The sequence below is a fragment of the Berghia stephanieae genome, chromosome 2 (genome assembly GCF_034508935.2).
Source record: "Berghia stephanieae isolate SIO BIC M18660-M18661 chromosome 2, UCSD_Bste_1.3, whole genome shotgun sequence".
NCBI classification, from domain to species: domain Eukaryota; kingdom Metazoa; phylum Mollusca; class Gastropoda; order Nudibranchia; family Aeolidiidae; genus Berghia; species Berghia stephanieae.
Window position 1 is genome coordinate 16,872,913 of NC_088361.1, and position 27,467 is coordinate 16,900,379.

Here is a 27,467-nt window from a genome sequence, read left to right on the forward strand (position 1 = left end):
TTAATAATAATTGCTATGTTTTCATTTTCGTCTTCTTGTTCAAACTATGATTAATTTGAGGGCAAAATAGAACAAACTGATGCAACGCGAATAATATTAATTTACACGCACATATGGGCAATACGCGCTATGCTTTGCTTTATGCAAATCGCACTGGCGTACTGCGCGACTGCGCGTACCGTAATGGAGACAGGGCTTGTATGAATGTGTTTATTGGGTTAAATATCGCCATAGCACATAACACAGCTCATAACACTTGTTCAGCGGAGCAGCACATTCTTTGATAAGCGGTTGAACGATCAGCTGTGTGCAACTTATGAGACAGTGTGTTCTGCACAACCCTCCATTTAAATTAACTTTAGTGTAGCTCTGCATGAAATATATTGAAAACACACCGTTACATTTTGCAGGAAGGAAGGAGAATAACTGGAAATTTTTCTTGGTAAGTGCAGTGTTACGTAATTATTCATTAATTAGTGTGCACCTCGGAATTATAAAATACAACACGAGTGAATAAGATAATAGTGTACTTCCAATTCATCGTTTAAGAAATAGGAAAGACTTCCGTAGTTTCACAGCATACAAGTCATACTCACTAAATGTATTAGACTATAAACGTTTAAGGTTACACATAGTTTTGTGTGTTGTTAGGTTATATCCGGCGGTCGGATGTTGTGAGATTTTTAACTAAGCGCATAGCATCAATAAATCATAGCGCACTTTGCATCCATTTCCCTTACACTGTCCGGTCGTGCATCTGGCACGATGCGATCTATCTATCGACCTACCTACCTTCTTATCTATCTATCTATCTATCTATCTATCTATCTATCTATCTATCTGTCTGTCTGTCTGTCTGTCTGTCTGTCCGTCTATCAATCAACCTATCTATTTAGCTACTTATCCGAACCAGCGACCACCTGAGCTCTAGCCCTTCGGTCTTGTGCCATGACGTAGGAGTTAGACGTCTTTTGTATTGTTCCAGGTGACTATAAAGTGTGTTACTGATTCTTGGATTTGGTGGGAGGAGTGTGCATCTCAGGTCTTCAAGAGGTTGGCATCCAAGCAAGTGGTGTGTTACTGTTTCATTGGGGTGTTGACATAGGGGGCAGGAAGGGGATGTGTCTTTTGTAATTTGCTTAAATGGCTGTTGAGCGGTATGTGTTGTGTTCTTAGTTGAAAGATGATGCGTTGCTGGTGTCTTCTATCTATCTATCAAGAAAAAAAACCCCTGAGCTTTTATATAGATCAATATCCACGAAACGTGCTCAAAGCGCTTTACAAAGGATCCCTGACAGACAACAGCACGTAGCATGTAGAACAAGACATGACGCTTGTTAGACGATATAACAATTTTTTTTTCGACAGAGACAACGCTGTTAACCGTCAGGTACTCATTTTACGCATGGGTATGGTGATATAATGTGAGTTAAAAATAAAACTTTTTCAAGGACTCAACTGTTCGCCAATCGAGGCTCGAACCCAGGACCTTCCGATCCGAAAGCGAGTGTCAAACAAGGCCACATAGCCGCCACATAAATCATTCAGTCTATCCATCATTCTATCTGTCTTTCTGTCTATCTATCACCTGTCTATCTTCCTATCTATCTACCTATCATTCTATCTATCTATCTATCTATCTATCTATCTATCTATCTATCTATCTATCTATTTATTAACTAATCTTAACAAAGACAATCTAAAATTCTATCGTCCTGTCTCTAACATTCCATTCTGATCAAAAATTATTGAAAAGCTGGACCTAAAACAACTTCTAGCTCGCCTTAAAATATAAATCCCATGGAAGAAATCTTTCAGTCTGCCTACAGACAAAACCACTCGACCGAAACTGCCCTTGTCCGGGTTGTAAATGGTCTTTTCAAATCATCGGTCAGGGTTCCTGTACACTTCTTAACCTCCTTGATTTATCAGCAGCTGCAAAAACGTTCGTTGCCATCAAATTTTATGAAACATTGGCGAAAGCCTAAGACTAAGAGTAGATAACTGTGCCTAAACTTGTCTTGTCATTTATTTTAACTTAAAATTCACTTTTGGATTACGTCCGGTTCACCCCGACAAGCACCGAATAGGCTTCAACAGTCGTGACGTCACTTCCCTCGTAATGACGCACAGTAACTTAGTAACTGGTTCTAAACTATCGGAACAGTGGAGGACGCCCTTATGAAATACTCCTCCGATGAGCATAAAAGTGTATCCAGAGGAGAAAAACATTTAAAATCTAATCAAGTTTTGACTTTTCTACATTCTGATCACATGACACGTGAAAAAGTTCAAGCCAGCATGAAGAATAAAAAGTACCGATTTTCTTTGTTTAGAACCAAGCTGCTCGTTGCTTGGCGGACGTGACTTCAGATTATTGAATCCTATTAGCGGTTACTCTTTACCTTTAACTCATATTGAATAAATTCTCTATAATTCTCTTTTCTCTTCAATACAGATTTCTGAACCATCATGGCGCCGGGAGTACTTCCTGTGGTGATAGGCGTTGATATCGGAGGCACTAACACGGATGTCGTCCTTGTCCATAATGACAGCCAAGGCAATCACCAGATTTTGTCTGAGGTCAAAGAACTTACGACCAGTGACGTCATCGAAGGAGTTCAGAGAGCAGTGCTTCGTTGTCTCATACAGGCAAAGAATAAGGGATTTCAAGTTGCACCAATTCAAGTCAATATCGGTGAGAGATTTAAACAAACAAAAACAAAAAAGATTGGTAATTCCGATAGATTTATATGGCCCTCACCGTGGCAAAACTCTCCGTCCCAAGTTTGAGAGGTTTTTTTTTTTTTTTTTTTTTTTTTTTTGGTTAAGATCAGTCGTTATTTGAAGTTCGAGTTTTGTGACCGAATTTTTAATCACGATTTCTTTTCAGAGTACGAGAATTAGCTGGTTAAATCGGATGTTATCCGGATTTTTGTAGCGGTAAACAGTCATTAACAATTAATTGCTGATGTTCTAAAACATCCAGCTGCCAATTCGCTGTTTTGCTAATCCTAGATTGACACTGAGCCTTTTTATTTTGTGAGATAAGTGCTGTTCCACTGCACTATCGGCATCGGGACCTCCAAACTGCCATATCTGGCGGGATCGACTTGGGGCGCTAACCAAGCACTCCTGAGAACGTCCGCCCTGGAACTATGCTATTCCACCGCGGAATATTGCGCTCCAGTGGGGGTAGAAGCAGAACGCTGAGAAGGTAGATGTTAAACTTCGCAAGTCAATGCACATAGTGCCAGGAACGCTAGAAACAACGCCTAGAGAATTGGACCCGATAATGGCAGCAATCCAGCCCCCCGATGTCCGGAGGGAGACGATTACGGAGAACTGGCTAAATAAGATCAAAGAGAGAGGGAATCGGGATACCCCTCTGAAGCGCATTATGGACGGCGCCCACATTTCGAGCCGGAATAAGTCCCGGCAACCCTTGTACGCAGCTTCCCTGACTACGTACAGAGATGCATATACGAGATGGAAGTCGGTTTGGACGAATTCAATCCCTCGTGGGGACGTACACTCCTCTAAGCTTGGCGAAAAGTTGCCAGGCTTCGATACCAGTAAGAGGAGACACTGGGTGGCTGCGAATCGACTTCGGTCGAGGAGCTGCCTCACGGCAAGTGCGCTTCACCGGTGGGAACTTTTCACCTGTCCTTCATGTACCCGATGTGGACAAGAACCCGAAACCGCAGAGCATCTAGTTGAACGGTGTGTTGTGACCATGCTACGGGGCGGGTTCGCGACGGTGCACGAATGCGGACAGGACTTCGCTGATTGGGTCGATCGTCATAACTTAGTAGTGTGAAAACCATAAGAAGCTGCTGCCATAACTCTAAAATAAAACATGTACGTATTTAATATTTTGGTCAGAAAATTCGTCAGTCACTTATCTCATCTTGCCAAAAACTTTCAAAGCTGGGCTAAGGAAGTCAGTATAATGATACGTAATAAATTAAAGTACTAGAAGTATCATAAGGATGGTCGGTGCGAAAACATGGCACAAAAAGCTCGTATGTGGACCAGAGTTTTGATCCGCCGATCGTGAAAATCGAGACTTCAGAGTTTTGATCCGCCGACCAATGTTGATACGCTATCTGATGTCGCATTTTAACAATCCAATACAACAAGATAATAACTCTATAATTTTTTTTCTATGTTGATAATGAGCTTGACTAGAATTGATAACGAAACTAACGTTGTGTTAATAAATCATTATAGAAATACGAATGTACAATATCAGATATGAGTAACAATGAGAATCTGAATGAGTTCGACTTAAGTGACCGAATGAGTTCGACCTAAGTGTCTGAATGAGTTAGACTTAAGTGTCTGAATGAGTTAGACTTAGGTAAAGAAAATTTAGTTTTGTCTCAAAACGATTTTTTTAAAAAAAAAAAAAAAACAAAAAAACAAAAAAAAAAAAAAAAACAATAGGAAACAAATCTCATTCTCTCCAAAGGATGAATTTTTCAGAATTCAAATATTTTATGTTAGCTTAAATTGGATTTCAAAACGTTTCAGAGTCACTCCAACATACAAATGTTTGAAGACGATTGGTCTCAAATGTACCTATATGATTTTACCGACGTATACATATTATATTATAATGAAAATAAGTGTTCGTTGGTTCTCACCGACGTGCACTTATTTGCAGGTCTGATAATTCAATTATCTATCGGCTCATAGTTGTAAAGGAAATCCCAACAACAACGACAACAACAAAAGTGACGTAAAATATTGTCCATTACAACAATGTTAAACTAGGCCCATAAATGGGTTCGGATGTCAGACCTGCCTATATGTATACCTTGGTTCCCACTCAATAAGTTGAGATAACAAAAACTGCCGTATCATGATTGTGGTGTCGTGGTTATAGTGGGTTCTTGGTTAACACAACATTGAAAGTCTGAATGAATTAAAACCGATTGTAGTTATATTGAATATTTATTTACGACGACACACACATAATATAATATATAGAATACAGTAGAAAGTAGGCACGTAATAAAGGTTGTATAAAACTAAGTATAGGTTGAGCTAGTGGCTAACGTTCCTCACTAGTCAACGTACAAACACAAACTGAACTACATAGGAAATGCACTTTCATTCAAACTCCTTTCACCCATCCTATGTTGACAGTGACAGTAATTGATACAGAGTAGAGATTTATCACATTCTTACTCAAGCATTCAAAGACGCTGGTACTCGGTGGGAAAGCCCACGAAGAGTAAGGTTACAGGAAAGAGAAGCGAACGCACTAACAGACAGACACAACATCCTCTCCCCTTCTAAATTAAGAAATTAAAAATTAACAGACTGAAATCAATGCAAGAATTAATATTGTTCAGGGTATCGAGCAGGCGGAACTCCTCGATTTTGGCGACCCGATCTTCTTGGTAATTTCTGGGCAGTGTAAATCCATTGAATATCACTATCCAAGAATCTTCTTAGTTTTCTTGCATTCCATACCTGGCCATCCGAAAGAAGGTATGTCCAATTACCAAGGACTTTAATGACAGAGAGAGGGCGAGACCATGATGATAGTCCTTTTAATACGTTAGGCTTCCGGGCAAGCACGTTGTCGCCGACACGATAGGGACCTCGTGACGTTATTGTTGGAGCAGATTTAGATGGTGATATGAAGTTTTCGTCACGTGTTGGCGGTATTTTCGATGAATCCTTCTGTACTTCGAAAGGCAGGCGCATTTTCCTTCCGAATAGTAGCTCTGCTGGACTTTTGGTATTAGCATTGAGAGCTGTTGCACGATAGTTCCTTAGGAGATTGTGAATGCCAGTCTCCCAAGGAAGATTGTCATCCTGAAAGGCTTGAATGCCGTATTTCAAGTGGCGATTAAAACGTTCTACGCAACCGTTAGATTGCGGGTTGTATACCGCTGTGCGAAGATGACGAATATTAAATTTTTCCATGAATGCGGCAAATTCAGCACTTGTGAACTGCGTGCCGTTGTCAGACACTATTTGGTCAGGTGCTCCGTATCTAGAGAAGATTTCTGTCAACCATGTGATGATCTTAGATGAAGTGATAGTTGAAGTAAGAAAAACCTCGGGGAATTTTGAGTAATAATCCATTAGAACAACAATGAATTTGGAGGACTGGGGTGCGATGATGAATGGGCCAGAAATGTCGATTGCTAATTTTTTCCATGGTTTGTCTGGCAGCGGAATTGCTGTTTGCGGTACTGAAGCTGGAGCCATTGATTTGTCACTGCGCTGACATCCTGGGGTGACCTACATGTGCATTTTTTAGAAGTGTTTTGCGAAGGGTGGAGGGCACGATGATGCGGTCATTTCTCATCAAATAACCGTTATCTGTAAGGATTTCGTTGCGAACCATATAGTAAGACATGGCATTTGCGTCGAGTTGCTTTTTCTGAGGCCAGCCATTCTTAACATAAGTGCAGATTATCTGAAGAACGGGGTCACGATTTGTATACTGAATAATGTTCTGAATTGTTAGATGGTCTGCATTTATTGACCTGATCATCATGTTATATTCAGATTCGTCTAAAGCAGATGTTGATGATGGCAGTGATAGACGGCTTAAGGCGTCGGCTACGAAGTTTTGTGAGCCTTTGCGATATTGTAGAGTATAATCAAAGGCAGATAGACGTTGCAGCCATCGTTGAAATTTGCTGGACTTGCGTGAGTCTGTGGATGAACGAAGAAGAGTTGTGAGAGCGGCGTGGTCCGTTCTGAGTGTGAATGGGCGTCCTAGAAGAAATTTTTCCCATGTTTCGCATGACCAAACACAAGCTAGAGCTTCTTTCTCGTTCACAGCGTAGTTGCGTTCTCGAGGTTGTAATGTATGTGAAGCATGTGCAATGGGAACTTCACGACCATCTTGTAGTTGCGAGAGGACGGCACCAAGCCCGACGTCTGATGCATCCGTTGTAACGAAAGTTGGTGCGTTGGGGTCAAAAATTAAATTTTTAACGTTTCCAGCAATTGCGTTTTTCAAACTGTCGAACGATTTCTCACAACGTTGGGACCAAACAAAGCGAGTGCCTTTCCGTGTTAAGTTACGTAGAGGCTCTGCAAGTGTGGCAAGGTTGCTGATGAACTCTTGGTAATAGTTTACCATGCCGAGGAAACTTTGCACCTGTTTGACTGTGCGAGGAGTTGGTGCGTCGATGATCGGTTTGACATTTTTTGGGTCTGGGGTGATACCATTGGATGAAATGACATGTCCCAAAAAATTAACTGATGTTACGCCGAACTCACATTTTGGCAATTGAAGACGAAAATCTTTGGCTGAAAGGCGCTTTAAGCATTCATCTAAGTTGTGATCGTGCTCCTTTTGTGTAGATCCAAACACCAGAATGTCATCCACGTAAGCGATAGTTCCAGGGCAGTCTGAAAGTGTCTGTGATACTAGACGTTGACATAAAGAGGCGGCGTCTTTCAGGCCCATTGGAAGTCGTTTATATTGGCGTAGACCTTGATGAGTAATCGTTGTGGTGAGATGACGACATTCCTTAGAGAGTTTGATGTGGTAAAAAGCTTTTCTGAGATCAAGCTTAGAAAATATCTTTGCTCCTTTAAGTTCCAAGAAAAGATCTTTTGGATTAGGTAGCGGAAATCTGTCAGGAACGACGTAGGTATTTAGAGGTGAGAGATCTGTGGTGACGCGAACGTTGCCATCTGGTTTCATTACTGAGACTAAATGATGGACCCATGTTAATTTGTCGACCGGCTCCCATATGTTAAGGTCTTCCATCACCTTGATTTCGCTGGCAACTTTGTCTCTCCGTGAAAGAGGAAGAGGTCGTAATTTCTGAGCAGTTGCGAAAGCGTCGCTTGTTACGTCAATGACGTGTTCGTAGTCGGGGAAGGTGCCCATTTCCTCCGATAGTAATGTAGGGTATTTTAGTAGAAAATCGTTCTTGGAGTCTGTAACAGCACATACCTGAAGGGTGCTTCCATTGATCTGTAGGTCCAAGCCTTGAATAAGGTCATGTCCTATAACAGCTTTGCATGTTGGTGGTAATACATGAAATTCTGCAGTAGCTCTGCGGCCCTTGTAACCAACGTTAGTTGTAATACGACCAATAGCGTTGCCTGGAATTATGCTATTGTCGAAATTTCTCAATGGGACTGGAGGGAGTAGAGGGAAGTGCCTAAAATGTTTATGGTACTCACTTTGAGATATTCCTGAAATTTGTGAACCGGTGTCAACTTGAGCCGATATGTTGACATGAGACGTACCGGTTTCAAGTTGGATAGAAATGTAGAATGGTTCAGGAGTACTCACATTGTTGATGCGCTGTGAAACGGTGCGCACTTTTTGAGTTAACTTCGTTGAACGACATACGTGAGCAAAATGTCCCAATTTCCCACATTGGCGACATGTTTGCTGTAATGCAGGGCACGTAGTATCTTTGGAGCGATGTCCAGGGCGACCACAGTTGTGACAAACTGGGCCGTTTTGAAGATAACTGTTGTGTTCGTCGTGCTGTGTTGTTGTCGCTGTTGACGTAGCGGGTGTTTCTGATGGTGATGGCTATGTTTACGTATGTTGTAAACATTTGATGCTGTGGCGTTGCCAATGGCAGCGGAACTCTGCATTGCTGTTTCATCTGCTTGCATAATGCGGATGACTTCGTCCAGGTTGATGGTGGGAAGCGCCAACAGTTTTTTCTGTGTATCATTGTTGTAGCATCCACACACAAGACGAATAGCGAGGTGATGTTCCTCTCTGCCACCAAAGTCACAATCACCCATCAGTGACCTCAAAGCTGTAATGAAGTCTTGTGTAGATTCGGTGGCACCTTGTTTCCGTTGTTCTAAGTCATAGTATGCACGGAATGGGTTTACAGGCTGTTGGAATAAGCCTGCGACGGCAGCTTTGAACTCTGTGTGAGGCACAGTGGATATTCTGTCTGCTATAGGATGAGCAGAAAATATCCTAACTCCTTCGAATCCAAGTAGCGTAAATAGATACCGATTTTGCTCCTCATCGCCTAGTTTACGGATAGCGTTTTTCATGAATATGAAGTTTTCGAACACTTTAATCCAATTTTTGTAAGGTAAAACAGGCTCACCAGGATGAGGAAGGTACTCCTTTGGAATTGGAATGTCCGCCATTTGTATGTAGAAACACAGCTATTAAAATATTAATGTTATTAAAAACAATAATCCTCGTCGCCAATTGTGGTGTCGTAGTTATAGTGGGTTCTTGGTTAACACAACATTGAAAGTCTGAATGAATTAAAACCGATTGTAGTTATATTGAATATTTATTTACGACGACACACACATAATATAATATATAGAATACAGTAGAAAGTAGGCACGTAATAAAGGTTGTATAAAACTAAGTATAGGTTGAGCTAGTGGCTAACGTTCCTCACTAGTCAACGTACAAACACAAACTGAACTACATAGGAAATGCACTTCAAGCATTCAAAGACGCTGGTACTCGGTGGGAAAGCCCACGAAGAGTAAGGTTACAGGAAAGAGAAGCGAACGCACTAACAGACAGACACAACAATGATAGCACACAGAAAAAGAAATGTTATCATATTAATAATCTGATAAGTGCTTATCGATATCTTATTTCATTGACGTCTTTCTTTAATAATAAATGAAAATTAACATTTTCTATCTAGCTTCGTCAAAAACTCTAGGCGCTTAAGAACATTTAATTGATAGAAGACATGAGCTATGTGGAGTAAACATGTAACCTTTTTTCAAAAGCGATACTTTAATGTTTGTAGAAGTTTGTATCGAGATTTAAGTGGTAGATACCACATCATGACGGTGTTCGTGTTTATCTATTTATATAATGAATTTTGCTGCTTGGAGGTCGAAGGAATAAAAATACAACTATGAAATTGAATGGAAGTTTCAATATAATAAAAGAAAACAGATAATTTGGACGTTTCGTATTTCCCCTTGGTCAACAAAACATGAATGATAACAGTGCGGCTGTGTCATCGTGTAATATAACATTCGCTTTTGGATTAGAAGATCCTGGGTTTGAGCCTCGCTCGACGCATAGTTGAGTCCTTGGCAAAGGCTTTTTACTCATATTCTGTCACAGTGTGATATTAGTACCCGGTCTTTAACAGCGTTGTCTCTGTCGGAAAAAATTGTAATATCGCCAAACAGGCTTCATGTCTCTTTCTACATGTTACGTGTTGCTGTTGGTCAGGGACCCTTGTAGAGCGCTTTGAGTACGTTTAGTAGATATTGCGCTATATAAAACATCAAGACACGAAAGACGAATGAGAGATGTTAAAATGGGGTTATTAACGTTAAATTGAAGCTTCAATTCCCTAGCGTTTTCTATTATAGAAGAATGTTATCTTGTTTTTTCTTTCTCTTCAAACAGGCACAACGCATTTCATCAATGCCGTCATTCAGAGGAGAGATCTCGCCCGAGTGTCAGTTGTTCGCATATGTGGACCGGTGTCCCATGAACTTCCGCCATTTTGTGACTTTCCAATCAGATTGGCTGAAACCATCCGTGGTTCAATACATTTAGTAAGTGGCGGTTACAAATATGATGGAACGGATAAGGTACCTTTCGATGAGGAAGAATTCAGAAATGCTGTAAAAGAAATTAAAGACCTGAATATTTCAAATATTGCTATTATTGGCATTTTTTCGCCAGTCCGTCACACTCAAGAGCTTAGGGCCAGAGATATCACACTGGAAACTTATCCGGAGGCAACCGTGTCTTTGTCACACGAAATCGGAGATTTGGGACTCCTTCAACGAGAAAACGCAACCATCCTTAATGAATGTTTGAAGCCACTGTGTGCAAAGACGGTGAAAAGTTTCAAGGAAGCACTGGAAAATATTGGGATCGGTTGCCCATTCTTTTTAACACAAAATGATGGAACAGTTGTCACTAGCAAAGAAGTCTTAAAGATTCCTGTCAGAACTTTTGCGTCTGGTCCAACTAACAGCATGCAAGGAGCTGCATTTCTTAGCGGAAAGCAACATGCTATTGTGGTTGACATTGGAGGGACAACGTGCGATGTTGGTATCTTGAAGAACGGGTTCCCAAGAGAGGCTTCAACTCGTATCAGTGTGGCTGGAGTTAAAACCAACTTTCACATGCCAGATGTGATAAGTATTGGACTTGGTGGAGGATCGTATGTAACTGAGAAAAAAAATTCTGAGGGTCATTTGGTTGATGTAGTAATTGGACCTTGCAGTGCTGGATATAACTTGAAAAATGAAGCCTTAATTTATAAGAAATCTGAATCTGATGAAGGAAGATCTCTAACAGCAACAGACATCGCTGTCGCTTCGGACTTGTGCGATCTCGGATCGAAAGAAAATGTGGCACACCTAGAGACTGTTCTTGTAAGTAAATCATTGAATAAAATCCATAGCATGCTGGAAAAAGTTGTGGATGAAATCAAATTGAAGCCAGAGGATCTTCCAGTCATTATAGTTGGAGGTGGAAGTATTTTGATAGACACCAAGAGGCCATTTAAAGGTGCATCGGAGTTGATTATTCCGAAACATTTTGGAGTGGCTAACGCTATTGGAGCAGCCCTAAGTAAAGTATCGGCAACAATTGATACAAATATAAATTTGATGGACTTGATAGATGTCAAACTAATGAAAGCCAAGATCAAGGAATCAAAAGAGAATTTGGATTCTCCCTCTGAACGGGACATTGAAATTGCCGTTCAGAATGCGAAAAATCCATTTTTTAAAGAAGCAAGAGACAATGCGATTGACAGCGTATGTGACCAAGCAAGGTTGGAAGTTGTAAGACTTGGAGCAAAAGAAAATAGCGTTGAAGTTTTTGAAAAATCTGATTCAGTTCTTGCTTATATGGAAGGGCGATTAAATATCAAAGTAAAAGTTGTTGGAGAGATGAAAGATCAGAATACATCGGAAACGTGTTTTAAAGCGTGGGTTAAGCCAGAAGAATCGGACAGTCTGCTTGAAATGAAAGATCAGTGCCTTGTCAAACAAAGCTTTACGTTGACTGGGACTTCAATATCAGCGGCCAGTTCCGAAGATGAAAAAGATGCAACCCAACATCCAAAAGAACCTTTGATTGACAATATCTCTGGAGAGTGGATTCTGTCAGAATGGGATATTGAATGTCTCGCTGTTGGGGTTGGTATTTATGGTTGTGGAGGAGGTGGCAGCGCTTACCTCGGAAAAATAAGAGCTTTAAGAGCTTTGCGAGATGGAAAGAAGATCCGAGTGATTCGACATGAGACATTGCTGAAAGACCGAGATTCAGAGAAAGACCTTGTATTTGTCACCGGATATATTGGCTCACCAGCAGTTCTTTACGAGACTGGTGCTTCCACCGCTGATTCAAAAGAAGCTGTACAATGCTTGAAGGAAGTTTATGACATTGGACGTTATAAAGATGGAAACGTGTTAAATGATGAAGGTGTGACTATAGAGGAGAATGAGGAAGGGACCCGATACATTACCAATTACAAACCTGTCCCCGATTGTCAAAAGGAAGAATATAAAATTATAGGATTGACATCATTTGAATTTGCTGGATGCAATGCGATGGAGCCATTACTGTTAGCAGCTGATATGAATGTGCCTGTAATAGATTCCGATGGAATGACGAGAGCGTTTCCCACTATTGACATGTACATCCCATTCATTTATGGTAAAACCACGTATCCTTTGTCAATTGTTGGGGGTGGAAACTTGTTAGAGAGAGGTGTTCTTCTGTACGCATCTAAAAGCAAATGTGTTGAACACTTTATGAGAGATGTTTGTGTAAAACATGGCTGCCTCGCCCCCACAGCGCTTGCGTTGAACAAATCTGAAGTAGAAACTAAGACAGCCCATGGTATCGTCAGCAATGCCTGGAGACTCGGCAATGCGATTTTGAGAGCGCGCTTAGAGAAAAAGAATGTAATAGGCGCAATTGTAGAAGCTGAAAATGGAAAACACATTATTACTGGTAAGGTTGTGGATGTGATGAGAGAAACTAGTGGAGGCTTCAACGTTGGATCTGCTACTATCGATGGAAATGATGATTGGGCGAATAAAAGAATTAAGATTGAATTCCAAAATGAGATTCTTTTGGTTTATCCGGTGAAAGAAGGAGAACGAGGAGAAGTTGAAGGTTGTGTTCCCGACCTTATTTGTATTGTTGATTCAGAGAGCGGAGAGCCGACTACGTGCGAGGAGTTGAGATATGGTATGATGATCGCAGTGGTACTGTTGCCATCGTGTGATTTGCTCAGACGCCCCGAAGCACTCAAATGTGTTGGACCTCAGGCTCATCGATACAAGGATGTTACATTTGTACCATTCAAAGAAAGAAAGCCAACGCAACCAGTCCCGCTGGGTGGGGTCTTTTGACCTCTCACACTGGGCGTAGAGGTCGCCGTAATCGTATTTCCTTTTCCACGCTCCGTCTGTCTTTGCCTTGGAATGAGATTGCTTTGTTTTGTTCTGGCCCTGGCTGAAGTCTTTGGCTTAGAATGATACAGTCAACTGTATATTACTAATTTTGGAAGATGTTGTCTTTCCTACTCCATTATGAATCGATAATTTTTTTTCTCCGATTTAGGTCGATTTTACAATGCCATATAAAATTATTTAATAAATTTTATTCCAAATTTACAACGAACCTAGGTCGGTCAAAATGAACACATATGAAAATTAATATTCAACATAAATTTGACAGTAGTAGTAGTAGTAGTAGTAGTAGTAGTAGTAGTAGTAGTAGTAGTAGTATTAGTAGTTGTAGTAGTAGTAGTAGTAGTAGTAGTAGTAGTAATGATGATGATGATGATGATGATGATGATGATGATGATGATGATGATGATGATGATGATGATGATGATGATAATAATAATAATATATAATAACATATAAGTAGTAGTAGTAGTAGTAGTAGTAGTAGTAGTAGTAGTAGTAGTAGTAGTCGTAGTAGTAGTAGTAGTGGTGGTGGTGGTGGTAGTAGTAGTAGTAGTAGTAGTAGTAGTAGTAGTAGTAGTAGTAGTAGTAGTAGTAGTAGTAGTAGTAGTAGTATAGTAGTAGTAGCAGTAGTAGTAGCAGTAGTATAGTAGTAGTAGTAGTAGTAGTAGTAGTAGTAGTAGTAGTAGTAGTAGTAGTAGTAGTAGTAGTAGTAGTAATTGTAGTAGTAGTAGTAGTAATAGTAATAATGATGATGATAATAATAATAATAATAATAATAATAATAATAATAATAATAATAATAATAATAATAATAATAATAATAATAATAATAATAATAATATATAATAATAATATATAAGTAAGTAGTAGTAAATAGTAGTAGTAGTAGTAGTAGTAGTAGTAGTAGTAGTAGTAGTAGTAGTAGTAGTAGTAGTAGTAGTAGTAGTAGTAGTAGTTTGACGTTTGTTGTTTGTTTGTTTGTTTGTTGCTTTAGGTCTCTTCCAACACAATTGAGGTTATATGAGAGACCGCTGAAACAAAAAAAAAACAAGCAATCTAACAAAAATAGTACAAATGTAAATCAAAATCATAACCTAAAGATATCATAAGCTAAATTATAAATAACCAAGAACAAACAGGCAGAAGATTTACAGAAAAAAAAATATCCCCTGTCAAAAATACAATCACAAACCAAAGAAGCAGGATAGGCTAGTAAAGAGAAGAAGAAACGACATCACTATCGGATCGTACACCCATGCGAACATCATAGGTATATGATTCAAGGGTGATGCTCCCATCCAACCACCCGCTAGTTTGACGTTGTTTTATCAGTATGTAGTAGTTGTTGTTATTGTTGCTATTACACATTATTATTATTATTATTATTATTATTATTATTATTATTATTATTATTATTATTATTATTCTAGAATTACAATTAAAAGGACTTGAGGAAAAAGTAAGACAGGGGAATTGGTTCAAATAGGGAACAAATATAGATTCCAAGAGCACAACATCAATGTACTTAGTTTGAGATCACTTAAATGTCTCACCCAGACACCAGCACAAGATCCCACTAAGAGGAATACACTCAAATGCTTACATTATACATTCAAAATAACAAATACAATGTATAACAATTTAACAATATATAACGGAGAGATGATTTACAAGGTAAAAAAATATCATCTACCAAAATAAAACTGCATTTGTCTGATTTGACTGTTTCCCTCTCAGTCAAGCACCACAGCCAGTGCAAAACTTAGTAATCCCATTCCAAGACAAAGACAGAAAGCAAATTGGAAAACAGATATAAGGGGATAGAAGACACAGTAAGTGCCACCCTGCCAACTATGGGAGGCCAGGAACCCCACCCAACCTTGGAATGAAAAGTTTGTCCTTTCCTTTGCCGGAGTCCTTGATTGAGAGGGAAACAGTCAAATGTGTTGTGTTAGTTTTGGGAGATGCCATTTTTGGTCTTGAAAATCATCTCCTCATTATGCACTGTATTGCTTGTTTTATGTAATATAATGATTTGTAAACATGTGAGTGTATTCCTCTTAGTGGGGACATATGCTTGTGTCAAGATGAGACTTTATAATACGTAAACAAAACATAATACAGTCATAACAGAGAGATGATTTACAAGGAAAAAATATCATCTCCCAAAACTAATAACGACAATATCGGCCTGTAAATGGTTGGTGAAAAAATTGTCGGAACTTTTTGAACACGCAAAAATAGACACAACAGGACAAAAATATGGACACAACACAGACATGACACGTCAATTGACTAGTCAAATCATGTCACTTTCCCCTACTTATTTATAAAGAGGTCCTTATTTTATGGTACCAAAAAAAACCCCAATCATTTGAGGGCCCAGGTCTGAGTTAGTTGTAAAATGAAAGGAAGAGAAAAATTCCTACTCTTTTGAAGGATGTGCATCTTCGCTCCTGTTTGTGTTAAATGTTTAAGTTGATTCTTTCGTTTATTTGGATTAATTCTTATAGAAGAAGAAGAAGAAGAAGAAGAAGAAGAAGAAGAAGAAGAAGAAGAAGAAGAAGAAGAAGAAGAAGAAAGAAGAAGAGAAGAAGAAGAAGAAGAAGAAGAAGAAGAAGAAGAGGAGGAGGAGGACGTGCGGTCTTTAATAGCTTTCGAAGAAGAATATATATTTCAAAGAAAAATAATTATTTCGCATTATTTTTTTCCGTCTCACATCCGGACGGAACCAAAGAAATATAGAGACTGAGAAATAAGAACCAGAGATATGCATGTGTGTCGGTAGCAAAATAGAGAGAAACCTTCCGGTCCGGTTCGACACACTTCTTTGTGTGCGTTATTTACTGACTAGGTGTGTGTGTGTGTGTGTGTGAAGACGACTCGCGCGAACTTCGCGACCTCTCTCTCGCTGGCTGTGGCACAGTAGCCTGGCAGTGAATACATCCACGACTAGTGGAGCGTGTACGTGGCATGATAATATTATAGCTTTTGTTTTGTTTTGTCTTTGATGCGACAAATAAAAAGTTGTTTTTGTTTTGTTTTTTTAAGTCGGCATTTGAACCGGAATTATTTTTTTCGAGGAACGAAATAACTCTTTTATTTTCTTTTTTATTGGTTCTGTTCTTTGACGTTACGAATTTTATTTTTACTATTATCTTTTTTTTTTTTAGCACGACTTATAGAGCAAAATCGTACTGTCGGAAATCCGACAATAGACGGAAGATTTACAGGCCTGCGATATATTTGACTGTTTCCCTTTCAACCATGGTATCCGGCAAGGGTCAGGACAAAACCAAGAAATCTCATTCCAAGACGAAGAAAGCATGTTGGAAAACAACAGAGATGATAGGGGGAAAGTAGATCTGAAGTTAAAAGCACCAAAGGAAAAGAACTGAACACGCATGTAATGGTAGCACGTCTGACCGGTAATCAGGTCTGATGTTCGATGCCCAGTTGAGGTCGACTGATTTTTTGGGATGGTTTTTTCTTTCTTGCTTAGTCTGGCAACTTTCAACACGTGTTCAGCTCTTTGTCTTACACTGGTGCCTGCTCCTTAATTTCTTAATTGATATTTTCAAAAAAAGGAAAGAGAGACTGGTTCAAATTCGGAACAGAAGATTCCATGAGAAATCTATTCATGTGCCTTTTTTAACACGACAGTCCTATTCAGATTCAGACACAAAGGATCCTGCTATGAAGGATACTCTCAAATGTTTACAATATAATCAAAATCAAAAACAACGATAGTACATAACTACATACATTTATATATATATATATATACAAACCGGGTGGTTAAGGCATTGCACTGTGACCCGTAAGGTCACGGGTTCGAGCCCCACTTCAGCCACTTTCGTTTTTTTTTCCTTGAGCAAGATTATTAACCCTCAATTTGCTCACTTGGACAACATGGGTGATTCCTGTTGACATCAGATATCTTGTTTGATGAATTATCTTTATTCCTTTGTGGAATGCCTTGGCGACGATATCCATCTGCCCTATTCAGACACGAAGGACCCTGCTATGAAGGACACTCTCAAATGTTTGCAATGTAAAACTAGCGTCCTATCCAAAGGATAACAAGCAAATGCTATTGTCCATTTCACGCTATAGAAACCGGGATAAACTCCGGCTCCATGGGCCCAATGGCTGTGAAGGACTACTTCAGTGTCTAGGAGAGGATGAAGGAACATTAAACAAAATTATGCGACAGCTTGGCTCAGCAGTATGGTCTTTGCTTCGTACCGGAAGCATTTAGGTTATATCAGCGCCAGTAAAAAGGAAGAAAATGGGATAGTAAAAAGTTCTAGAATTACAATTAAAGCATCCAAGAAAAAGTAAGACAAAGGGGAACTGGGAACAAATGTAGATTCCAAGAGCACACCACCAATGTACTTAGTTTGCGTTCACCTATAAGTCTCATCCGGACACAAGCACACAGAGGAATACACTCAAATGCTTATATTATACATTCAAAATAACATATATAATGATACATAACAGAGAGATGATTTACAAGGAAAAATATATCATCTCCCAAAACGATAACCGATAAATATGCATTTGACTAATTTGACTGTTTCCTTCCCAGCCTGGACCAGAAAAAAAAAAATCTCATTCCAAGACAAAGAGAGAAAGCATGTTGGAAAACAGATATAAGGGGATAGAAGACAAAGTAAGTGCCTCCCTGCCCGCTATGAGAGGTCAGGCACTATGGCTGATGCCTGGGTTATTCCAGTCTTCCCTTGGAATAGATCCTAAAGAAAAATTTCCCATTGGAATGAATAAAGGGAATTTTTTTAAAAAACCAAAAACCCAAAAGGACATTTGTATAGATTATCATCACATTGTTGGGTGCCAGTTGTCCAAGAAAGGTAAAAGGAAATACGTGAATCATAAAATGAAATGCGATTCCCAACCAAAAGGGGAGAGTGCTCCCAATACAATTCTTAGTAAAAATCAACAACACACCAATTTAAGGGGCCAGGTTCTTTATTTCAATTTATGCATATAAAAAAAACCCAAGTGTTTGTCCTCAGTCATGAATATTGTGGTTGCCTATCTTTAATGGACTGTCTGTCTCATGCCATCAAGTGAAAAGATTGTACATTGCATTGAAACAGTGACAAACAATGCTAATAGGCTTCAACAGTCGTGATGTTACTTCCCTCGTAACGACGCATAGTAACTTAGTAACCGGTACTATAATAATGACGGACGCCCTAATTAAAAACTTCTCCGACGAGCATAAAAGTGTATCCCGAGGAGAAAAACATTATAAATCTGATCATGTTTTGACTTTTATACATTCTGATTACATGACATGTGAAAAAGTTCTAGCCAGCATGAAGTATAAAAAGTAGGTACCAATTTTCTTTGTTTAGAAAAAAGCTGCTCGTTGCTGGGAGGACGTGACATCAGACTATTGAATCTTATTGTGATATGATTTAGTCTAAGATGAGACAATGATATCAAGAAGATGTGAATCACTTTTTTTTTAATTGGCTGTGTAAAACAACAGAAAGAAAAGCAAATCTTTGAGGTTTTGCCTTAGTATGGAGATTAACCTTCAGGGATTATTAATCAGCTAACTGCTGTACTCGGGAAGACGCGCAAAGTCCCAGGTTTGAGGGGTTTTTTTTTTTGGTTTTTTTTTTGCCGGGATGAAGGTCATTTAAACTGATCTATATTTGAAGGACAAATTTTCTGGCCAAATTTTTTTTAACCCATGTCTTTCCAGAGTACACGAATTATCTTGTTAAAAATGTGTGATCAATAAAAATTAGACAAAATCTTGAATTCTTTTCGTTTTACCCAACTTTTGCTTTAGCCATTTTCGGTACAAGTCAAATTTCAACTGATGTCAATGGGCCATTCAGAAGTAGTGATATAACAGGATTGAAATACCAGACTGCCTCCCTCATGGAAAAGGGACTCCAGCCAGGCTCTGGGCAAAACCAAGTCATCTAGTTCCAAGAAAAAGGCAAAAACCCAGTAGAAAGTGACAACAGATATTGATGACGGAATGAAATCCAAACCATAAGCCTCGATCAAGCTCTCACAAGCTTGACCATTATGTCTATCAATCACGCGATTGCGTTATTATATACATATACATATAATATGTCATTTCCGGAAACAAATGACTCATGAGCTCAACAAAACCTAATGTACATGACTAACAATATGATGACACAAGTTTGGGGGTCATTTGAAAATAAAATGTGATAAGTTACAATGCAATTTTATTACCAGTACTATTTATTGTTTTGTTTTTGTTTTTAAGGGTTTTACGGCGCTTGCAACACATTTAGGTTATATCAGCGCCAGTAAAAAGGAAGAAAATGGAATAGTAAAAAGTTCTAGAATTACAATTAAAGCACCCAAGAGAAAGGAAGACAAAGGGGAACTGGGAACAAATAGGGATCAGATGCAGATTCCAGAGCAAACCATCAATGTACTTAGTTTGAGATCACCTATAAGTCTCATCCGGACACAAGCACAAAATCCAACAAAGAGGAGTACACTCAAATGCTTACAGTATACATTTAAAATAACAAACATAATAATACATAACAGAGAGATGATTTACAAGGAAAAAAATATCATCTCCCAAAACAATAACTATGCATTTGACTGTTTCCCTCCCAGCTAGGACTCAGGCCAGGGCTAGGAGAAAACCAAGTAATCTCATTCCGAGACAAAGACAGAAAGCAAATTGGAAAACAGATAAAGGGGGATAGAAGACACAGTAAGTGCCTCCCTGCCCACTATGGGAGGCCAGGATCCCCACCCAGCAGTACTATTTACAATTTACATAAAACAATTTATTACATGTCAACTTTATTCAACAACTAAAACAATAATGAATGAATCATATTCAACGTCTCAACAAGTACATTTGATTTATCGCCTGGAATAAATTAACAATTGTAAATGAACAAAACAACGGCCAACATCTCCCATTAAAATACAAAAGAAAAATAAAGGAAGGAAACGGGAATAAAAAATGCTTATTTCTGTTGACGAGCTTGTCATAATTTTACGCACAACAATGGACATATACCTCCTATCAATAAATGAACATTTTTTAAAATCACAACTTTTAAGATCTCATCAAAAGACACTCATACAATAAATATCATATTGGGGCTAACAATGAAATCATATTGCCGAACCTCAAGACCACATAATTTACATTGCACCAATTTCCTCAGCAGCATTCAAAGAACCCAAACCTAAGAGATGTTTTACATCCCAATAAATATGAAAGCACGTCCATATCATACAAGTCCAAAACATTCCCATTTGAACCAAAACAATGCTTTTGAATTCATTCATTGCCGTATTACATATACACGTCCAAAACATTCCCATTTGAACCAAAACAATGCTTTTGAATTCATTCATTGCCGTATTACATATACACGTCCATATCATACAAGTCTAAAACATTCCCATTTGAACCAAAACAATGCTTTTGAATTCATTCATTGCCGTATTACATATACACGTCCATATCATACAAGTCCAAAACATTCCCATTTGAACCAAAACAATGCCTTTGAGTTTATTCATTGCCTTATTACATATACACGTCCATATCATACAAGTCCAAAACATACCCATTTGAACCAAAACAATGCTTTTGAGTTCATTCATTGCCTTATTACATATACACGTCCATATCATACAAGTCCAAAACATTCCCATTTGAACCAAAACAATGCCTTTGAGTTCATTCATTGCCTTATTACATATACACGTCCATATCATACAAGTCCAAAACATTCCCATTTGAACCAAAACAATGCCTTTGAGTTCATTCATTGCCTTATTACATATACACGTCCATATCATACAAGTCCAAAACATTCCCATTTGAACAAAAACAATGCTTTTGAGTTCATTCATTGCCGTATTACATATACACACTAAAATTAAGACAAAATAACCTTCACATGGCAATATATAAGACAAGACAATTGCCTGAGGAAAAACCCCTTTAAGAGATAAGTATAAGTAAACTAATGAACTACAAAGATCTTCTACAGAGTTCAAACAGAGGGTTGTATTTACTTTAAAAACTGATAAAAACACAAAAATTTAATTTTAATTTCAGGAGAAAAAAAAACAATTTATAATAAGAAGCTACAAAATCAATTAATTTCGAATTATCAAACTCTTAAAACAGAAAATTGGTAGAAGAAAAAAGAAAAAAAACAAACTTCCAAAACCGATGAATCCAAAAAACAAATCAAAACTATTTATACCCTTTATTATCTGATAGAGATAATAAGAAAATCCTGACTGAGTGGGATGAAAATCTGTTAACCATATTATATTGGAATTTCCATTTAATATGTATTCTAAATCAAACTGCACAATAAGTTCCGAATGTGCTATTCTGGCCACTATGATCATGGTGTACTCATGCATGATTGTAAATTAATCAAAATAAAATTTGATAGTCCCAATTAGTATCGCTCTATATCAGCCACGGGGCAAATGGAGAATATTCCGATGAAGGAAGCTACGATACCAACAGATTATCTACAGAAAACAGGGACACCCTTTGCTAAAATTTTTTTTAAAAGCCAGAAAATTTGTCTTGTAAAAAAACCTACATATGAAAATATTTTGCGCAAGAAACGGATACATATCCATCTAGCTTCCCCGTAACTGTTGCCTTGAAACAGTCGATACTTTCATCTTTTAAAAAAAATCAAACTCACCAATATCAGCCAAGTTCAGCCGAAAGATTTTTTTAAAAGCCAGTTTTAAAAAGGGCATCCCTGATAAAAATAAAAATGTGGAGGCAGGAAGGATGGAGGAGGATGGTAAAAACTTTTAAACAAAGAGGATGAAGATAAAAAAATGTACAGTCAGAATATATAAATAAAATACAGGAATTATCTTTAAAAGAAGAAAATGCTTGCAATTTGTTTTTTAAATTCTGAATAACTTATTAGTATTAGGTCATGTTGGAGAGCCTCGTTTTGAGTGTGGTATCCATTTTAGACAAGACGCATCTATCGTCTTACTTGCGTGTTCAGGGGATCTTTTGTTCATTTTATCCAAAAATCCATCGATCAGTTCCTGTAAAAATTAAAACAAAGGACGAATTAGAATAAAATATAGGTTAATGTGTATGTTACCCTTTTGTCTACTTTCTAATCTTCAACTGCAGTGTTACGTAATAGAGGTTCACATTTGCCTTGCATGAAATAGGTCTGTTTCTAAAGAACTGATATGAGCCAAGGTCAAAAGGTAGCCCACCTGATAGCTGTGTTAGGAAAATTTAATTTTTACTTAATTATGGGCTGTTCTCATTGGGCTAATGCTTGTATCAATTGATAATATGAAGATGAGATAAAATGAGATGTCTGTTCAACAGACTATGAAATAAACAACTTGAAAGAGTAAATTGAATCCAGTTTGACGTGTGCTATAAACGAGATCAACGCATCACCTTCTTAGAAAGCATGTAGAAATAAAAGTGTGATGCTTTAGCACACATGACTGAAATTTGACTAATAGTAAAACTTACTTTTAAATTAAATTGCAGAATATTAAGTGTCTGATTAAGATTTTACGATACCTTCCTTAACGCATTAGGCATGCCCAAACAAACGTGAAAGATAATTGTCATAAACGACTTCCAAAAAGTCATTTTGGGCAAATGTTGTAAAAAATGAAGATGATAGTCTTAGTTCCTGACAGATACAGGTTTGACAAAGGGGTAAAAAGTTTGTATTAGTTATTGTTAGTGAAAGGGAATTTGAATAACTTTAAAATGGTTAAAAATTAGAGAAAAAGAATGCAACAAATCTTTTGCTTGTGTTTATAAAACAAAAAGTAGTCCTTCAGAGCCTTTAGGCCCAGGTGCTGGAGTTTATCCCAGTTTCTAGCAACTATTTGCTATCCTTTGGATAGGACACTAGTCTATCGCAAAGTACGTTCCACCAATGAAATATAAAACATTTTAAAAATTAAAAGTGCAGCGCCATGAAATGAGCTAGGGTGAGGTGACTTGCCACACAGCCCAGCAGTTATTCGAACTCGGTACCTTTCGGGTACTAAGCAAACACCGTATCACTGAGTCAGGCTTCCCCATATGTAAGTAAATGAAATAAATAAATGACCAGGAATTTGATCCCAACAAACAAAACAGCCAAAACTATCCAAACCCACCTGTTTCTTTAACACTAAATGTCTTCCTTTCCAGTACTTCAGCATCCCTAACGCCTGCAACGTACTGACAATGTCATTGGCATTGATGGCTGTCTCTTGACTCAAGTCTGATGACAAAGAAGAATTTTTAAAAATACACAATAAAAAGACAATGAAATTTGATTTTCAGAAGTAAAAAATTTTCAAAGACTTTCTCCATTTCCAATTTGAACAACCAAATATTGTCAAATGCATTCTAATGTTTCTCGCATAATTTCCAACAAAACAAACTTGTAAAAATGAGAAGATTTTTCCATTGTCTCTTATTATGATTATTATGGGTGCAAGCAACTGGACCTCAAAAAGCTGCAAGTCTACTTATGACCAGACATATAATCTGAAAAAGCCTGCAAGATTCAAATTTAATAATATAACTATCACTTCCGGGTCACAGTAGCATCGTGATTCAAAAGTTTCGCTTAATCATATGGACGTACCCGACCCGATTGTTGGGACCTAAACAAACGAAAAAATTTAATAAAAAAATAATAAATCAAATCCAAATCGCAAAAGCAGGCTGTAGCCGGCACTCTTGCACCCATATATTATATAAGAAATGCTCATGACAGCAATAACTAATGGTTCCACACTACAATGTTATGACGATCTATCGAGATAACAAATCTCTACCACAATCGTGTGCAGTTGCAAACCCGCCGGGTAGCTGTGTCACATTGCAAAGTTCCACCAGAGGCTTTGCAGTCTCTGGGCCAAGGCCATTTCCAAATGGGTGTGGTCGCCAGGCCCCATTGATTAAGTAAGGGTTGCTGCTGTTAGACACATCCAAAAAAGCTTCTGACCAAAAACTTTTTTACTTAATCAATCAACGCTCAGACCAAATTTTTATAACAATTGGTTGAAAAAAAAAAAAAAAAAAAAGGAAATAACATCCAAAAGAGACATTTGAGAAAATAATGCACACAAACGCAAAGACATGATAATGACCGATACAAAACTCAAGCAACTTCAAAATAAAGCGGTGCTTCTCTTATCTGTGTCTATGTCTTGATAAGTTTCCCTCTATCATCTGCAATCTTTTTATTCCCCACTATTCTTCCCTCCCCCCCCCTCCCCCCCCCCAAAAAAAAAAAAATAGGGATAAATTAAGAGATGAATGATTTGCCTAATTTAGTATGATAAAGGAAAATGGTTGCTCTAATAAAAAATGTTAAAATATCAACATTGACTTGATATTTTGGTCAAACCAAACCCCCCCCCCCCCCCCAACCTCTCAAGACACGTTCTACTAATTAAGTAATTACTGTAAGCAATCCACAATTTCTGGACTGAACCAAGTATCGAAATAATAATTTTAAAAAAACAAACACTCTCTTTCTTCCCCAAACAACAGCAATAACAACACCAACACCAATTTCAAGGAAAGGGAGTTGAAAATAATGGGCATCAGTTTTTAACCATGCCTCCTTACCTTTAATACTTATTTCATTTCCTTTATACTTGTGTAAATATTCCAAAAGCACATCTTTCCAATAGCTGCGATAGGACAACAAGCCTAGATCTGAGAGGGGTCTTTCTGGGGAACCTATTTTCTCTTCTGCCTTACTTAATAGATAGCCTATAGAGGAAAGAAAATGGAAAAGTAAAGATTAATATTTCTATTCTAATATTTATACTTATAAATAGGCATTCCAAAATAAAACTTCGTTATACAAAAAGGAAAAATTAAATTAAAAAGCCACATGTGACTATATATACACACACACACACACATGCTATAGATACAATTGTTATGATAAGAGGTTTACATCCTCAACTAATTTTGTCCAGCGCCTTTTGTGTTTGTTCAAACGTTCAAGTTCAGACAGTCAGTGCTGATGGTGTCAAAAACTGAAAAGGGAGCAAAATTTTGAATGATTGCCTTTAAGCCCCATTATTTTTCCCTCCTCTGACTCAAAAATTGCGGATTTCCGCGGATCCGAGGAAAACCATCAGCATTGTTCAGATATACTTTTGTTTTTTTTCTACATCCATGGACGTCTTAGTTTATAAGTGTATGACTCTCAGGAACCAAGCAGAGTGTGTCTATACTACAGCCATACCATGCTTATAAGCTGATTTAGAATTTCGACAACGTCAGTGTCCTCTAAACTTCAAAGGCCAGTATAAAGTAAAACTAGACCATTTATATAGCGCAATATCCATTAAACGTGCTCAAAGCACTTTGCAAGGGGTCCCAGGCCAACAGCGAGAATTAACATGTAGAGTAGGAAAGGACATGACGCCTTCGGACAGAGACAACGCTGTTAACGGCCAGGTACTCCTTCTACACCTGAGTACAGTGAGAGAAAGTGAGAAAAGAGCCTTATCCAAGGGCTCAACTATGCACAGAGCGATGCCCGAACCCAAGACCGTCCTGTCCGAAAGTGAGTGTCATACCACTAGACCACATTTCCGCACAAAGTAGCTCAAACATATTGCTTTCTAAAAAGCTCACCATCACTGTTTTACACGTAGTAATTACATGGTATTGAGGAAACGAGATTTAAAAAAATAATAATAATAAAGTAAATCGAAAAATAAACCAAAAAAAAACAACAACAAAAAAACATTTTCAATCATTCATTATTACACTTTGGGGTAAAAAATTGATATTAAAGACACTTACTGAAGTCAATGAGCATTTTTCCATATCCTTTTCTCATGGAATGAGGCAATGTGAGTATACAGGAAACGTTGTAATTCAAAAACGAGTTCTTTTCCTGCATTGAAAAATGAAAAAAAAAAAAATATATATATATATATTTTTGCTTTACGATCACAAGTGTTAGTATCTAAATGAAGAATTGTTATATTAGTAATTACCTTTACTTATCTGAAATTGTCAAAATTATTGGATTTAAAAAAATTGTATGACAGATAAAAATAAAAATACTAGTCATAGCGCATTAAATGATTTTCTCAAGCAAGACCAAGCCACAAAAAGATGATGATGATGATGATGGTGTTATGTCTGAAATAGTAAAGCAACTAATATCAGAAATCGGAAAAAAAATGGCTAGAAATTAAGGATATAAAAAATAAGAACAAATATCAGGGATTTCCTGATAAAATCAGGAAAGTTGGCAAGACTGCCTCATGTAACATTAGGGTGGAAAAAAAAACCTTCCTTGATGTTGATTTGACTCTCAAACAGGATACACTATTTTTTTTAAAAAAGATGATAAAGATAATGATGAAAAGCAAACTAATATCAGAAATTGGGAAATTAGCTCGAAATTGGCGAAATCAGGAATAAAAACAAATAACCAGAATTTGCCAATAAAATCAGTTTTAAAAAAATAACCCCAAAATACCTAGAGCATCTATATCGCAACACCCCCTAAACGTGCTCAAAGCGCTTTACAATGGGATCCTACCCAACAGCAGCACTTAAACAAGAAGGACAAGACATGATGCCTGATAGGCGTAGTAAATGTATTTTTTTTAAACGATAGAAAGCTGCTAAAGACCCAAGTACTTATTATACACCTGAGTACAGTGACAATATGAGTAAAGACTGCGCCATGGATGCAACTATGCACTGCTCAGAGTGGGATTCAGACCTTGTACCTTCCAATCCGAAGACCCAGTGTCATACCACATGACAACATTGCCGCACAAACACACCCCCCCCCCCCCCCCCCAAAAAAAAATTCAAATATAAAACCTTGATGTTGATTTGACTTTCAAACAGTACATTTTTCCCCCCTCTTCTCTAGTCCTATATTATCTCAAATTAAATTTCTCAAAACTATTACAGTCTTCTTCTTCTTCTTCTTCGTCTTGTGGAAACCTCCAATATTGTCGAGGATCACTCCATA

General features: G+C 37.9%; 2 protein-coding genes across 9 annotated transcripts in view; one reads left to right on the forward strand and one right to left on the reverse strand.

Annotated features, from left to right (window-relative positions):
* The first annotated feature begins 249 nt into the window (after positions 1-249).
* On the forward strand, positions 250-13,611 carry LOC144964399 (uncharacterized). Of its 2 annotated transcripts, none has more exons than XM_078898588.1 (3): positions 250-442; positions 2,459-2,698; positions 10,370-13,611. In XM_078898588.1, exons 2-3 carry the CDS (start codon positions 2,473-2,475, stop codon positions 13,345-13,347), a joined length of 3,204 nt encoding a protein of 1,067 aa, XP_078754714.1. In that variant the 5' UTR covers positions 250-442; positions 2,459-2,472; the 3' UTR covers positions 13,348-13,611. The 2 variants fall into 2 exon arrangements, with proteins under 2 accessions (XP_078754714.1, XP_078754715.1); XM_078898589.1 differs by lacking the exon at positions 250-442 and adding an exon at positions 731-1,072.
* A 4,776-nt stretch (positions 13,612-18,387) lies between these two features.
* LOC144964400 (histone acetyltransferase KAT7-like) overlaps positions 18,388-27,467 on the reverse strand; it is a 37,224-nt gene continuing 28,144 nt past the window's right edge. For all 7 annotated transcript variants that reach the window (XM_078898596.1, XM_078898594.1, XM_078898592.1 and 4 more), the window contains 5 exons: positions 26,273-26,366; positions 25,076-25,222; positions 23,608-23,714; positions 20,217-22,512; positions 18,388-19,670 (listed from right to left, as the gene is read on the reverse strand). In XM_078898596.1, coding sequence (XP_078754722.1) covers positions 22,393-22,512; positions 23,608-23,714; positions 25,076-25,222; positions 26,273-26,366 — 468 coding nt within the window. In that variant the 3' untranslated portion in view covers positions 18,388-19,670; positions 20,217-22,392. The remainder of the gene's footprint in view (positions 19,671-20,216; positions 22,513-23,607; positions 23,715-25,075; positions 25,223-26,272; positions 26,367-27,467) is intronic.

Bases quoted from the DNA above. Each gene is read 5' to 3' on its own strand.
- LOC144964399 (XM_078898588.1), top strand. From the start codon at position 2,473: ATGGCGCCGGGAGTACTTCCTGTGGTGATAGGCGTTGATATCGGAGGC. The intron at 2,699-10,369 runs GTGAGAGATTTA...CTCTTCAAACAG, and splicing joins ACCAATTCAAGTCAATATCG to GCACAACGCATTTCATCAAT.